The sequence below is a fragment of the Psammomys obesus genome, unplaced genomic scaffold (assembly GCF_907164565.1).
Source record: "Psammomys obesus unplaced genomic scaffold, mPsaObe1.curated_primary_1811, whole genome shotgun sequence".
Lineage (NCBI taxonomy): Eukaryota > Metazoa > Chordata > Mammalia > Rodentia > Muridae > Psammomys > Psammomys obesus.
The window spans coordinates 5720-20177 of record NW_026593477.1 but is presented as its reverse complement, the minus strand read 5'-3'; the positions used below and the strand labels follow the sequence as shown (position 1 = coordinate 20177).

Here is a 14458-nt window from a genome sequence, read left to right as displayed (position 1 = left end):
TATAATATAATATAATATAATATAATATAATATAATATAATATAATAGGTTCATGATACTGTTAAGGTCTTGTTTTCCCACTAATGGCTTCTGACAACTGCCTTTACCTCTGGCTAGTCACCTCCTGACACCTTGCACTTTAATTAGCACACAGGGTATGAAAATCTTGCATCCTGGTACAACATCTAATATGATCAAAAGCAAAATATTCTCTCTGAAGGTGGCTGGGTTTGAATGTCAGAGTCATTCTTCCATGGAGCGGTAGGAACTTAGGCGATGCTGGATTCACAAAGCCAAAGTTCACCTTGAACACACTCACCTGGAGGTCACAGGTAAAAAGTGATGCTCCCTTGGCCTTCGAAACTGTAGTGATTTGTTGAAATGTCAGTAAGTCATGGACATAAATGTTGTTTTCTGTTTGGGAGAGAGTATAATATCACCAGGCGGATCTCTAATGCAGTCACCAAGGTAAAAACAAAGGAAGTCACTGTAACATCTGCAGAAGTGGACGGCAGACGCTGGCTGAGGAGGCACCTCCTGCCTAACAGCGACCCACTCCCCACTCCAGAACAAGTGTCTTCTGGCCTTCGGGTTCTGTTACTTACGACAGAGCTCACTTTAGGAAAGGAATCTTCACTTCAGCCCTGCTGCACTTGTCCTTCCCAAGTGTGGAAATAGATCAGGCTATTTATCCAGGAAATAACTTCCTGAGCTACATATGCTAGGAAGCTCCAGTTGGAAACTTTTTAAAGATTTATTTATTTATATAATTTATTTATATGAGTGATCTATTTGCATATGTGCCTGCATGACAGAAGAGGATATCAGATCTCATTATAGATGGTTGTGAGCCACCATATGGTTGCTGGGAATTGAATTTAGGACCTCTGGAAGAGCAGCCAGTGCCCTTAACTGCTGAGCCATCTCTCCAGCCCTCTCTCTGAATTTTATACAAGCCACAGCAAGGATTTCTGCTTAAGTAAGACTAGCAAAGTAATACAGTGTTCTCTCATGAACCACTCAGTTCTGAGGCACCAGTCAGTTCCCAAATCAGGACATCAGACCCTGTATTACTTTCCTAGCCTTAAAACCGCTGATAAAGCTTAATTTGGTATAGTAAGAGATTAAAAACAACTAACAATACAAAAATTTTAATACACAGTAGCAGCTGCATGTACATGCAGTCTCTCAGAATATCTTATCACCATCCTTCTTTCATCCCACAGTTGACGACAGGTAACCAAAATTGGGCAGGATTACCAGAACATCTGAACTGGTCTCACCTAGCTCCTACACTGAAGATTTAGTGCCTCAAAGTGTTTAACTGTGGACTGTTTAAAGTGATTCTGCTATTTAGGCTTCTGGCTAAATAGCACAGGGCATGAAATAGGTTTCTAGTCTTTGGCCTCTGTGGCTGCCTCCTACAAGCCTGCAAGCGAGGTCTCTAACAATGCTGGCCTCATCAGCCTCTTGCTTAATAGCTTGCCATTCTTCACCACATGTCCTAAGTCAGGCCACAAGAACAGCTACTGCCACATGATGCCAGTCAGGGAACAGCTGCCTACTTCCCTCTTCCTGTGCAAACTTCCCATTCCTTAGATCACACAGCACTGTCACAGCTCGTACGACCGTTACTTTCTAAACTTTGGCCATGATAATCAGAATACAAATGTCAAAGGAAGAAACAATGCCTCATTCATCTCAGTATTTTGGATGTCTACTTCAGGCTTGCACACGGGATGACTCACAAACATATGACTGCTGGGTGGGTTGTTACTGGCTGATCATCGAGTAGAGAATCTTGAACAGAGTTCAAGTTCATGGCAGGTGCCGCCTTTTGTCACCCAAATGCCCTGCAGTATCTGGTTAGAAGATACCAGCTCACTGTTAACCACTGTCACATTAACATGAAACATAAATGCAGCCCCTTTCCTTACCTAACAAGCTGACTAGAATCTTAAACTGGGAAACGACGTGGATCTGAAAAATAGCAAATCATTAGACTCAATTAAACATTTCTGGTTTAACAAAAGCTCACTTAGCAAGAAATACTAAATCAGACTAAAGGCCCTGTACTGGCTACACACACCCAACTCATTTTTATGTGAGCCCATGGTTTCTGCTTGTGAAAGAGGATTCAGGCACATGACCACAGACAGAGAGCCCCTACATAAAGGGGTGGAGAGAAGGGGATTCAGAAATAAATAACATTATCAAGTTCTAGCTTTGGATAGGGCTTGAGTACATTCCCCAATAGCTAATACATTTGTTGGGGCCTGGATCCCACTGTGGTGAGATTAAGGGCTAGTGAAAAGTCTGTAGGTCACTGGAGATATGTAATTAGAAGAGAGTGAGTTAGTGCTCATGGGATTTTTCAACTAGTTCTCAAGAGAGGAAAAGCTGTTAGAACAAGTCACGTCTCTTCCAGAATCATCTCTGGCTTCCTACTGACAAGCTGACCTTTCCTCGTTGCATGTGACCTGTCACAGGCCTTCCCCATGGCTGAGGTACTGGCAGCACCATCTATCTTCCTGAACTTCTAAGACTTTGAGCCAAGTCAACCTCTTATCTTTCTAAAGTAGCCTGTATCAGTCGCTGCACTAGAACACTGAAAACCAGACTAACACAGCTGGGCCCCACAGAAGCCAAACAATTTTTATAGCATTGCTCATGGCCACTTACCTGCTGGATCTTTTTGGAAAAGTTCTTATTGGACTTTTCTAGTGTTACTTCAAACCTGTTACAACCTATAGAAAACAAACAAATCTCTGTTGTTCCAAACATGGAGATATATATAAAACAACAAGAATGTGGCATATGCACCCACTCCCAATAAATATTTAAAAACACCTAAAAGACTATAAGCCAGAGGTCTAAAACAGGCAGCGGTCTTTACTGAGCAAAGTAGGTGGCCTTCAACTCCAATGTTACAGCAGAGGGTTTCACATGCACCTTTGGCATGGCAGAAAAGATCACACGTTTACCAATGCAGCAAGGTCCCTGGAGTCCGAAGATCTTACCCTACAAAATACCTTGGCCAAGTGCTTCACAAGAAGACAGTAAAGGGCAGCAGTCAAACATGAGAGCCCAAGCCCCAAGGCCCAGCACACAGTCTGCTTCCACCTAGAGCTACAGCAGAGACGCTACATCCTGCACCACAAAGACCATCTCCAAGCTAGACAGGGGAGCGTATCTACACTTACTGCCACTTTCAGGTGAGGCTACATCTGCAGGCACTGTTGCAAAAAAGGGGAAGAAAGTCAACACCATGGAAACACAGAAGCCCAGTTAGCTACAGAAGTTACTGAATCAAAATGAGAGCAGCTATAATAGTAAGAACAGCTACTTTGAGGCAGAGACTTGACACAAGGTTCTTGATTTTGTATTTGTATTTGTATCACCTCACAACTAACCCCAAGGAGCTGGGATGATGATGATGATTTTTTTTTTAAGAAAAGGTCTTACTCAGTAGCCGGGGTGGGCTAGATTTTACTAGATAGCTCAAGCTAGCTTGAAATTACTACAGTTGTCCTGCTTCAGCTTCCTAAATGCTGGAATTACAACATGATTTGCCACATGAGTTTTCACATTATTTTATTACTGGGGGTAGGAGAACACATATGTGATGGCAAAGGACAACTCTGTGGAGTTGGTTCTCTCCTTCTCTCCTTACACAGGTTCCAGGAATTGAGTTTGGAGCATCTCCACTGGCTCCTCATGGTTGGTTTATTTGTTTGTTGGTCTTTGAGACAATGGTCTCATTGGATTTGTGAAACAGAGCCTTGTTATATTATACGTATAATCTAGGGTGGTCTGGAGCTCTTGTCCTTCTGTTTCAGCCTCTGAACCGTTGAGATTACAAGTATGACAGGTTCCAAAATTTGAGGTGTCTGATGGATCACAGAGCGAGGGGAACAGCCAGTGTTTGACAAAGATCTGTTCTCACATGTATATAGCTGGAAAAGAGCAATATTCTGTTGGTTTTTTTTTTTTTTTTTTTTCCCAAGCAACTGGCTCTTCATCGTTGATAATATAGCAAAACTTGATAAAGAGAGTTTTAAAACTCTGTTACATTAAGAGCCCCCTGATCTGTCTGATGTTCTGGATGACCCTTTATTAATGCATGATCAGAAACTTTATGCACTAGCATCTGGAAAAATAGTTTCACCAAGTCACAAATTTTCCAAATGACAGCATATTCCACTGTAGAATATTTAACATCACGCTCATAACTGTCATCCCCAACCTCAATGGAAAAGTCTTTAAGGACAAGATCTCAGGGTCTCCGGAGCTTGGTCAGGCCTGGTTCCTGTGTGTCATAGGGATCATAATCCAGAGCCAGGTGCTCATGGCCATTCCAGCTGAGAACTGGGGAGTTAGTTTGAGGCTATAAGCCAAAGTAACTCTGGTTCAAGAGGAAGTTAGAAGATGAGTTCCCTGTGTGTCTGGGCACTTGTGGAGTAGGGACTCTCCAGTAAACAGGAAGTTGGTTCACTCTAAGAAGAAAGGTGGTGGCTATCTGGGTGCCAGGGCAGGTTCCAGAAGCTGGTAACAGCTATCAAAGCAACCCTGGCTTAGTGCCAGAGAGCCTGAAAGCAGAACCCTGAGACCCCCTGGCCACTCCTCTTGGTAGCTGCCTCATGACAGGAAGCACAAAATGTCTCACAGAAATGTCTGGATGTTCCTTCAACTGCCTGTGGACATGCCTCATGGGGAGATGTCTGCCCGAAATCCACCTCTGCACACACCCCATCTTGCCCTCCTCCTTCTTTTCTCTACCTTTCCCCAAATTCCCCATGTCTCCCATTTGCTCCCCCCCCCCTCCTCCCGGCTTCAGTGTCCCTTCTCTGGTGGAAACTGCCAGTGTATAGCATGGGGAAACCTTTGTGACAGCACCAGCAATGGTTTCTAGTTGAATAAGCAGCAAGCTTATGGGGTAGGCATCAACTGGCCACAGTTCTCATCTTCCACTGAAAGCTCCAACTTTATCACTTTTGACAAATACCATCAGTTGAGTTCCTTTGAACTGACTATGTAAACAAAACAAAAACACAGCCAGGGATAGTGGTACATGCCTTTAACCCCAGCACTCGGGAGGCAAAGGCAGGTGGACCTCTGTGAGTTAGAGGCCAAGCTGGTCTACATAAAGTTCAGGGCAACCAGGGCTACATAGTGAGACTCTGTCTAAAAAAAAAAAAAAAAAAAAAGGCAAGGCAAAACAAAACAAAAAAACTCTACTCAATATCCCAAGAGGTCTGAAAAACTAGTCTTCCACGCAAAACTAACTACATAGGCCAGGCTTTGAATTTGCAGGAATACTCCTGCCTCAGCTTTCTACATGCTGGAAATAAAGGCATGAAGTCACCATATCTGGCTTGAAAGACTGTTCTTATATTTTGTTTTTGTGAAACAGGGTCCCAAACTGTAGCCCAGGTGCCCTCAAACTCATGGCAATTCTCCTGCCTCAGGCTCCAAAGTGATGCTCTAGGAGATGTGAGACACTATGCCTTGCTGATTCCTTACTTTTGTTTTGATTTTTAAACTGTAGTATTCTGCATTTGATCTTAGCCAAAAAGCTGATGGGCAACTATTATTTACTTTTTGGTCCCCCACTTAAATCTGAGCCCATGGTATACGGCCAAAAAATAACTCTTAAATATTTTAGATAGTTCAAGGCAAGGTCAACATTTAAATCACTGACTATATATGGCACAGAACAAAAATATTCTAGCTTTGAGAACTCAAACTTTAAGCTGAGTGTGGTGGTGCACTCCTTTGATCCCAGCAATCAGAAAGGCATAGGCAAGCGGATCACTATGAGTTTGAGGCCAGCCTGGTCTATAAAGCAAGTCCAGGACAGCCAAGACTACACAGAGAAACGGTGTCTTGAAAAAACAGAGAGAGAGAGAGAGAGAGAGAGAGAGAGAGAGAGAGACTGAGAGAGCAAGCTGGGCCCTATGTGTGCTATAAAGTTTTAGAACAGAATATGGTCCTGTTCATTCATTTACACATCATCCATGGCTGCTTTCAGCCCTCAATGGCAAAATTAAATTTACAACACAGACTTTACAGCCCATAAAGGCTAACTTAGCCTTTTTTTCCCACTTGAAGGTGTATGTGTGTGTGTGTGTGTGTGTGATCCCCTGGAGTTGGAGTTATAAGTGATTGTGAGAGGCCCCAGTATGGATGCTAGGAACTAAACCAGGGTCTTCTGCAAGAGCAGCATGCACCCTTAAGCACCAGGCCATCTCTTCAGCCCACCAACTGGACTTTCTGCTGTTTGCTTTTTAAAGATTTATTTTCATGTATGTGTACATATGTGTTTCCATGTGTGCAGTATGTGGGTGCCTGTGGAGGCCAGAAAAGGCACCAGATAACCTGGAACTGGAGTTACAGGCTGTTGTAGCCACCCAATATGGGTGTTGGGAACCAAACTCGGGTCCTCTACAAGAACATGTGTTCTTAACTGCTACAGCGACTTTCCAGCCTTATGTGAACTTTTCATGGGAGAACTTGATGACCCCTGGCTTAAAAGAAAGTTGAATTTCTTTAAATAAACTCTCTGCTTTGGTCTCTGGTATCTCCTCCACTGTTCATAGAACCTGCTCTTTCTTTCTGTTTCCTTTATTTTTGAAGTTGTTTCACTATGTAGTCAAGCAAAGCTAGCCATGAGCTCATGGATGAGTCTCCTATCTCAGCCTCCCGAGTGAGCCACCATACCTGATGACTTTTTACTTCTTTTTATTATGAGACAGGGTCTTGTTATGTAGCTCAGGCTGACCTTAAACTTGTGGTTCTTCTGCCTTAGCCTCTTGAGCATTCGGGGTTAGCCAACATGCCCAATGGCCCTTCCTTTCTCTAGTACCTCAGAAAGATTTTCTTTCTCCCAGGGTTATGAGACCCCTTTCCAAATTCCAAAAAGAGGCTCCCATTTCTACTCTTCTCCTAAGTTACTAAGGAAATAGACAACAGGCTGAAAACTATGTACTTGCTGGGGCTGGAGATGGCTCCTGGTTAAAAAGCATTTTCTACTCTTGCAGAGGCCTTGAGATTGGTTCTCAGCATGTATGTCTGCCAGCTCACAACCACCTATAATTCCACCTCTAGGGGATCTGATATCTTCTTCTGGCCTCCCTAGGTACATATGTATGTATACACAATCACAGACACATACAAAGACGCACACGCACACATCCCCACTCACATACATGTCCACACACACATACACACACAAATATGCCACCCCCATGGACCTACACACATAAATAAATACAATAAAATGAAAAAATCTTAAAAGAAAACGATGTAATTGTTGGATTTTCAGATTTATTATGACTGAATAATGACAACTTGGTTCAACCTCCTTTGGTATTAACAGATTTCTATACAAGGTGGTTTCAGGGCATAATATACAAACATCAGGATTTTTTTTTCGTGTTTGTGCACACACCTGTGTCCAGAAGCATATGCGTGGGGGTGTGCACATGCATATGGAAGCCAGAGGACAACATGAGATGATTTTCCACCTTGGTTTTTGAGATGGGGTCTATCACCGGGACCTGAAACTCACTAATTCTGCTAGTCTTCCAGTGTCTACTTCCCCATAGCTGGGATTCCAAGCACGGTGATGACTGGCTGTTTTACAGTGGTTCTGGGGATCGGATACAGACCCTCATGCTGACAATGCACCAATTTCACCAGTCAGGCTCTCTCTCCAGCCTCTCAAACATTCATGTTCCATAAGGAAAAGCAGAGAAACCAGAAAAAGGAGAGTCTTTTCAACAGAGTACATTTCTGTTATTATTCTACATCATCACTAACAAAGTCACAATTAATAAGAGCTTCAGCCTTTACAGGCCTTTCGAGCCTATTATTGCTTTACTTTCTCCCAACAACTTTGTCAAAGTTCACAAAAGAGAATGCTGGTATCAGAAAGGACTCACCCAGTCACGTGGTCAAGAAGCAAAACTGGGCACAAACCCAGATCCCCTGTTCCTAGCCTAGCCTCATAAGTTAGTGCGGTTTACACCAACAGCTACTGTTCTTTTTGGTTTGTTCTTTCTTTTTAGCAACCACTACTACTCTTATTCCCATCAGAAACATTGTTTTCATTTCTTTAAAGACTTATTTATTTATTTATTTATTTATTTATTTATTTATGAATGCTCTATCTGAGTGTACACCTGCGTGCTAGAAGAGGGCATAAGATCCCATTATAGAAGACTGTGAGCCACCATGCGGTTGCTGGGAATTGAACTCAGGACCTCTGGAAGAGCAGACTGTGCTCTTAACTCCTGAGCCATCTTTCTAGTCTGAAACATTTCTTAGGTAGTGAATCACCTCAATAAGAAGGCCGCTGGTATTAAAAGCCCCACCTCTCAGAAGAGGCTAGGAAACAGTCTGTTGATGAGAACAGATCCCAGGAGGGTCTCAAGCTTCTCCTACCTCTCCACAGTCCTCCCCCAATCACCCTTTTACCGACTAGGCATGTGTTTTCATAGCCATACACTAGCTAACTAGTAAAGCTTTCTTTCGCATCGCAAGCCAGCTGTTGCTTGGTTTGAGACACTTACCTACATCCTTCCTAATCCTGTAGAGAAGAAGATGCCCTTGTTTGGTTCCAACAAGAAGCCATTCCTCTGAAAAAGAGCCCAAAGAAAGTTAATTAGCTCTTGTTAAAACTCTTATTTCTTTAGCTTGGATGTCTATGGAGGATGGAATTGTGGCTCGGTAGCAGAGCACCTCCTAGTGTGCGACATATAAACCCTGGGTTAAATTCCCAGTGTGTGTGTGTGTGTGTGTGTGTGTGTGTGTGTGTGTGTGTGTTGGGGGAGGGTAGCAGAAGGGGCAAAAAAAGAGAAGGAAGAGAGATGTCAGAAAATGAAACAATCAAAAAACACTTATTCTGCCAGAGATGGCAGCTTGTCCCTATCCTAGTACTTGGTCCACTAAGACAGAAAAACTTCAGTGAATTTAAAGCCAGCCACTGACAGGTAAGATCATTTTTAGGCTAGAGACATTAGCAGATAAGAAATGTCCTTGGCTTCATTGTTTAAAATTAAATTTAGGGAGACAGGGACTGAGGGGAGTGCAGATAAGCTAACCAAAACTAAGGATGTATGAAAAAGTCTTGTAGAAATCTGCTACTTTGTAAGCAAATTAAAAAACATAATTTAATCTGTGAGTTAGAGGCTAGCTTGGTTCACATAGTGAATTCCAGGCCAGGAAGCACTACACAGTGAGAACTCATCCCAAATAAACTAAGAAACTAATAAATAAATAAACAAGTAAGTAAGCAAATAAATAAATAACAAAATATGTATTTTTTTTAGAAAGAGAAATAATTTGAACACAGGCATCCTGTATGAGTGGACAATGCTTTTCCAGGAAGAAGTGGGTTACTAAATGAAAATCTCAGCCCCAGCTCTGGGATATATCATGTTACTGGCCAGGAAGGTCACGGAGGCTCCCTCACATAATACAATCTACTGCTATCACTCTTAGTTTCCCACCATAACTGGAGTGCAAGATGCTACTGTTAAAGATCCAATACACTTTGATTACAGGAGACAGAGAAATCGAGCTAGAACTGCCTGCTAGGTAGATCTCACAATACTCTAAGGTGCTGTGCAGGCTACAAGGAGAGAAAAGTGGTCAATGGTATTACTCGGCGATGAACCCTGAACTCTACAACGGTAACCTACCAGGTAAGAGGTGCCCACTGGTGCCACAGTGACATGAAGGTGATGAAACCAAACAGTTTCTGACTGGACTTGAGGCCTGCTCCACACGAGGTAAAGCTGGTCAAAAATCCATGCCTTGGGAGGTCACAGGCCCTGGGCAAGGGATGGGGGTGGCAAACTGCTACCATTATTTGCTTCTGTTGTTCAGGTATCAAACTGCCTGTTAAATATCTATGGCTATGCCTATGCTTGCAACCATACGCTGCTCTTAGAGCTGGCCAGTGACAGTAGCTAGTGAAGAGGCTCATAACTGATTAACCTGCTGAGAAAAAGTGACCAGACTGTTCATCCCTAAACAGACATCTATAGTAACACTCCCACTCCTGGCCAAGGCTCAAGGAAATTTTGGAAGAGGAGGTAAAAAGAACATAAAAGCTGAGGTGGGTGCGGTGGCGCCCGCCTGTAATCCCAGCATCTAGGGAGGCAGAGGCTGGCAAATCTCTGTGAGTTAAAGACCAGCCTGGTCTACAAAGTTGAGCCCAGGAGGGCCAAGGCTACACAGAGAAACCTTGTCTCAAAACACAAAACAAAAAAAGAGGTGTGGGGGAGATGGAGAGATGGATCAGCGGTTAAGAGCACTGGCTGCTCTTTCAAAGGACCCAGGTTCAAATCCCAGCACCCACTTGGCAGCTGTTTGTAATTCCAGTTCCAGAAGATCTGACATGCTCACACAGACATACATGGAGGCAGAACACCAATGTAAATAAAGTAAAATATTAGTAACTTTTTCTTAAAAAATGTAAAAACTGGAGGATAATGAAAAATGCTACAATATACTGTCTTCTAGAAATGACATGATCTTTGCACTCATGAGCTCACTTAATATAGCTGTTTAAGTATAACACAGAGAAAACAAAAAGCCTGGCAAATCAGGAACAGTATGAAATGGACAGTCATTTGAAAATCAATATTGCATTTCAGAAAATAGAACACATCACCCTATCCTGGGCTCAATCTATGTTCTTGTCTCAGCCTCCAACTTGATCATGACAGATGTTGCCAGCCAGGGTGAAGACTTTGGGACATTGTCTAGTTATGTTAATGCTGCTTCAGGGGTTTGAGCAAAAGAGAGATGCAAATGGACCTCGGTAATATACATGTAAACCAGAATCAGATCCCGAAAATGACCAATGAGGTGAGTGTGGAGGTGCACACCTGTAACCCCAGTAATTAAGTGGTAGGAGGAAGACAATTCAAAGTTAGCCCAGGCTCCACAATGAATCCTGGTCATAAGAAGAAATGTAAGACCTAGTCCTCAGCCTAGAGCTTTGACATGATATATGTGCAGTAAGGCTGGGGCGGGGGGGACCCCCTTGTTCATAATTGCCTTGATGAAACTCTGTCCAGCAATGCAATGTAGCCTACCTTCATGCAGTAAACAGTTTCTGTCCTGGCCCAACGCTGGCCACTACAGAATGCACAGAAATGAGATTGCTGGCACAGAACAGGGGCTTTTACAAAGTAAACTTCTGGTTAGCTGCATCAGAGTAAAGCAGGCTAGAAATGCAAACCCCTAGCTTTGCTCTTAAAGATTCTGTTCAGTGATTATCAGGGTGGTACTCTTGAGAGTGGCTTTTAAAAAATTAAATTTGATTTCTAATTATAGAAAATATATATGCAGTTTAAAGCCAAAAAATTGGGCTGGTCATCATGACGCATGCCTTCAATCTCAGCATCAAGAAGCCAAAGGCAGAGGCAGGCAGATCTGAGTTCAAGGCCAGCCTGGTCTATGTAGGAGTTATAGTATAGCCAGGAACATACAGTGATATATTGTCTCGAACAAACAAACAAATACACACTACAGAAACAAACAAACCCCAAACCAATGAAAAGTTTAGATTCCAGTACTTTCCATTTCGCAGACCCCTGTCCTTTCTAAAGCTACAGGTATTATTTTTAGTAATTTTGGTTTATTCTTCTACTGTTTCTTTGGGCCATACAAGTAAAAATGAACAATTTTTTTAAATTTAGTTTTATTTATATACTTATTTTTTTACAATTTATTCACTTTGTATCCCCGCTGCAGCCTCCTCCCTTGTCTCCTTACAGTCCTACCCACCCTCCCTCTTTTCCCTCTAGACCCTCCCCCTAGTCCCCTAATGGGGGGGGGGAGGACCTGCTCCCCTTCTATCTGACCCTAGGTTATCAAGTCTCCTCAAGGCTGGGTGCATCCTCCGCCTCTGTGACCTGGCAAGGCTGCACCCCCCAGGGGCAGGTGATCAGAGAGCCTGCCACTGAGTTCATGTCAATTTTAAACATGAATATACACAAAGTCTACAGGGTCTCCCTACATTAAATAGTTTGGTCTTGAATCCTGGGCTCAATCTATGTTCTTGTCTCAACCTCCAACTTGATCATGACAGATGTTGCCAGCCAGGGTGAAGACTTTGGGACATTGTCTAGTTATGTTAATGCTGCTTCAGGGGTTTGAGCAAAAGAGAGATGCAACTGGACCTCGGTCTTCAAAGGCTTCCTTTAGCTGGAAGTATACAAAAAGATGAAAATGACAAAGACAAATGCAGGCTGAGGTAAGTGAGAATCCTATCATTTTCACTGCCCAGAAGAGAGGTGGAGTGTGCCAGTCTTCCAGCTTAAATTTCATCTGCTTTCTACATGTTCTGATTACTAGATGAACTTACCAGGTAAAAGAACAACATACATAAAAGGGGCAATGACTAGAAGTAGCAATAATTATTATCTAAAGCCTGAAAATAAAATCATCTTTATTTTCATGTTCACAGGCAGTAAACAACCTTCCTGTACTCCAACAGCAACCTTAGTAACCTAGGCAACAGGACATTTGTTCTGTTTGATGAGGGATCAAAGCAGGACAAAAGTTATTTATCATTTCAAAGCTGTTCTTGGGAAGCTTAGAAGTTAGTTCCGTACCCTGACACTGTGGAGTCAATGAGTCTTTCAGAGTCAAGCGCGTGGCTAGCAGCTGCATTGATCCTTCTTGGATCCTTGTCTTAGACTGAACTGAGTACCTGCCCTGCATGTTGGAATAGGCAGCATATACTTCTGGTATCGTTTATCTGGTGTCATAACCTGTCCCCAGGCTTTTGTTCTCCACTGTGTTCTGGGCACACAGGCACTGTTTCTCACTCATCCTTGCATGCCTGTCCTCAGTGGAGAGAATGGTACAGGTAGCTATCTAATACATATTTGATAAAACAATGGAGAAATGAATCCCTCCATATGTTATTTTCTACTGAGAGCCACTTTCCTCCTGGAAAGGAAGTTTTCTTGACATAGCTATAAGGAACTGGATTCTCTTCTCTCCCTAATCTGGAGGACTACACCAGTCTACCTAGTGCAGGTACGATTTTACAGAGACCAGGGGCTGCTCAAAGAGGGCACAGAGAAACACGAAGATCTGAATCCCTCTGAGAAGTCCCCAAGGATGGCTGGATAGCACCCTCAACGTTTCCACAGGGTCCATCATGCTACCTCACTCAGTGTAAGCTCTAAGTAAAGTTTCTAAACTTTACCTTTGTATAGGCCCTTGATTTCCAGGACAATAACAGAAAAGACTGATATTATTTCTACTTATCTTTAGGGCGTTATGGGTAATAACGATTCATGGAAAAGCACTCAATGTAGCTTGAGGGCCAAGATTTACATTCTTGAACTCCAAAAGAACATCCAAAAGATGCTGACCTTGCTTTCTGTACCGGCCAATTTCAAGAAAAAGTATACAAGGTCGTACCGATCAGGTTTCACAGCAGTCTGTTAGGACGCTCTTCCATTTCAGAGTCAGGTAACTTGGGCACGTCACAACATACAGCAATCAACCACTTAGAATAAGCGAGTATGTGAGCTATCTACCAAAAGGAAAAGTAAACTGAGTGAAACTAAGTTCTGACATACGGCGCTAACGTGCTCAGTGGCCCATAAACCTTGTGTCTTTCACCTAGAAAACACAACCGTATAACAAGTTCAAGCCCCTGGCAGGCTAACAACTTCCCAATGCTTTGCCCTTTCCATTTAAGACTTCTTGGGAACCGAAACAGGGCCCAACTGAGCACAGTTAATAGAGCGAGCTCGGCTTCCAACTGCACAGCGCACACGAGAGAATAAAATGTCCACAAACGGGCTGTCCTTGGTGGTCGCGCAAGCCGCCCAAGGTGGACAGCCCTGTCACCTCCGCCCTCTCTGACAGCCTACGTTCGCAGCCTACCCACACGGCCAGACGCCCTGCTTCTCTCCAGCGAGGCGCGAGGCCCCGCGGCTCACCCCAGGCAGCCAGGCAGTCGATCTGCAGGGGAAGCTTTTCCAGGATTGGCACAGGCTCGAAGGCGTCGTGCATGGCTGCGGAAGCTGCGCCGCCGCCGCCCCGTCCCGGCTGCCGGTAGGAACCCACGGCCCGAAGACAGGCAAGACACGGCCCCCACCAGGGACCCCGCTAAAGGACCTCTGGCATCATCGCCATCGTCGCCGCCGGACTTCCTGCTGCCTAAAGCCCGCCCCTTCCGCCGCAGAAGCTCCGCCCCTCCATCGCTAATTCCCATCCTGACGAAGTCTTTTGGTGTTGAGGTGGGAGGGAAACTGGTCTCGGAGTCCTCAGCGGTTAACTTAGTGAAGACCTTGCGCTGGCTGGGAATTTGGCTCAGAGGGTTTAGCGCTAGGGCAAGTGGCCCACTCCGGGTATCACAGCACTCAGGAGGTTCAGGATGATCGTCAGTCACCTAGGGAGTTCGGAGCCAGCCTAGGAT

General features: G+C 43.9%; 1 protein-coding gene across 4 annotated transcripts in view; it reads right to left on the bottom strand.

Moving 5' to 3' along the window:
• The window catches only part of Vps39 (VPS39 subunit of HOPS complex), a 44817-nt gene extending 30627 nt beyond the window's left edge, over nt 1-14190 (bottom strand). The window contains exons 1-6 of one of the 4 annotated variants that reach the window (XM_055617232.1): nt 13980-14190; nt 8574-8639; nt 3204-3236; nt 2683-2747; nt 1938-1980; nt 320-414 (exon numbers count right to left, since the gene is read on the bottom strand). In XM_055617232.1, the coding sequence (XP_055473207.1) occupies nt 320-414; nt 1938-1980; nt 2683-2747; nt 3204-3236; nt 8574-8639; nt 13980-14052 (375 nt within the window). In that variant the 5' untranslated portion in view covers nt 14053-14190. Of the gene's footprint in view, nt 1-319; nt 415-1937; nt 1981-2682; nt 2748-3203; nt 3237-8573; nt 8640-9704; nt 9743-13979 lie in introns of those variants that run through there. The other 3 variants (XM_055617229.1, XM_055617231.1, XM_055617230.1) reach the window with 3 other exon arrangements.
• Between the last annotated feature and the right edge of the window lie 268 nt (nt 14191-14458).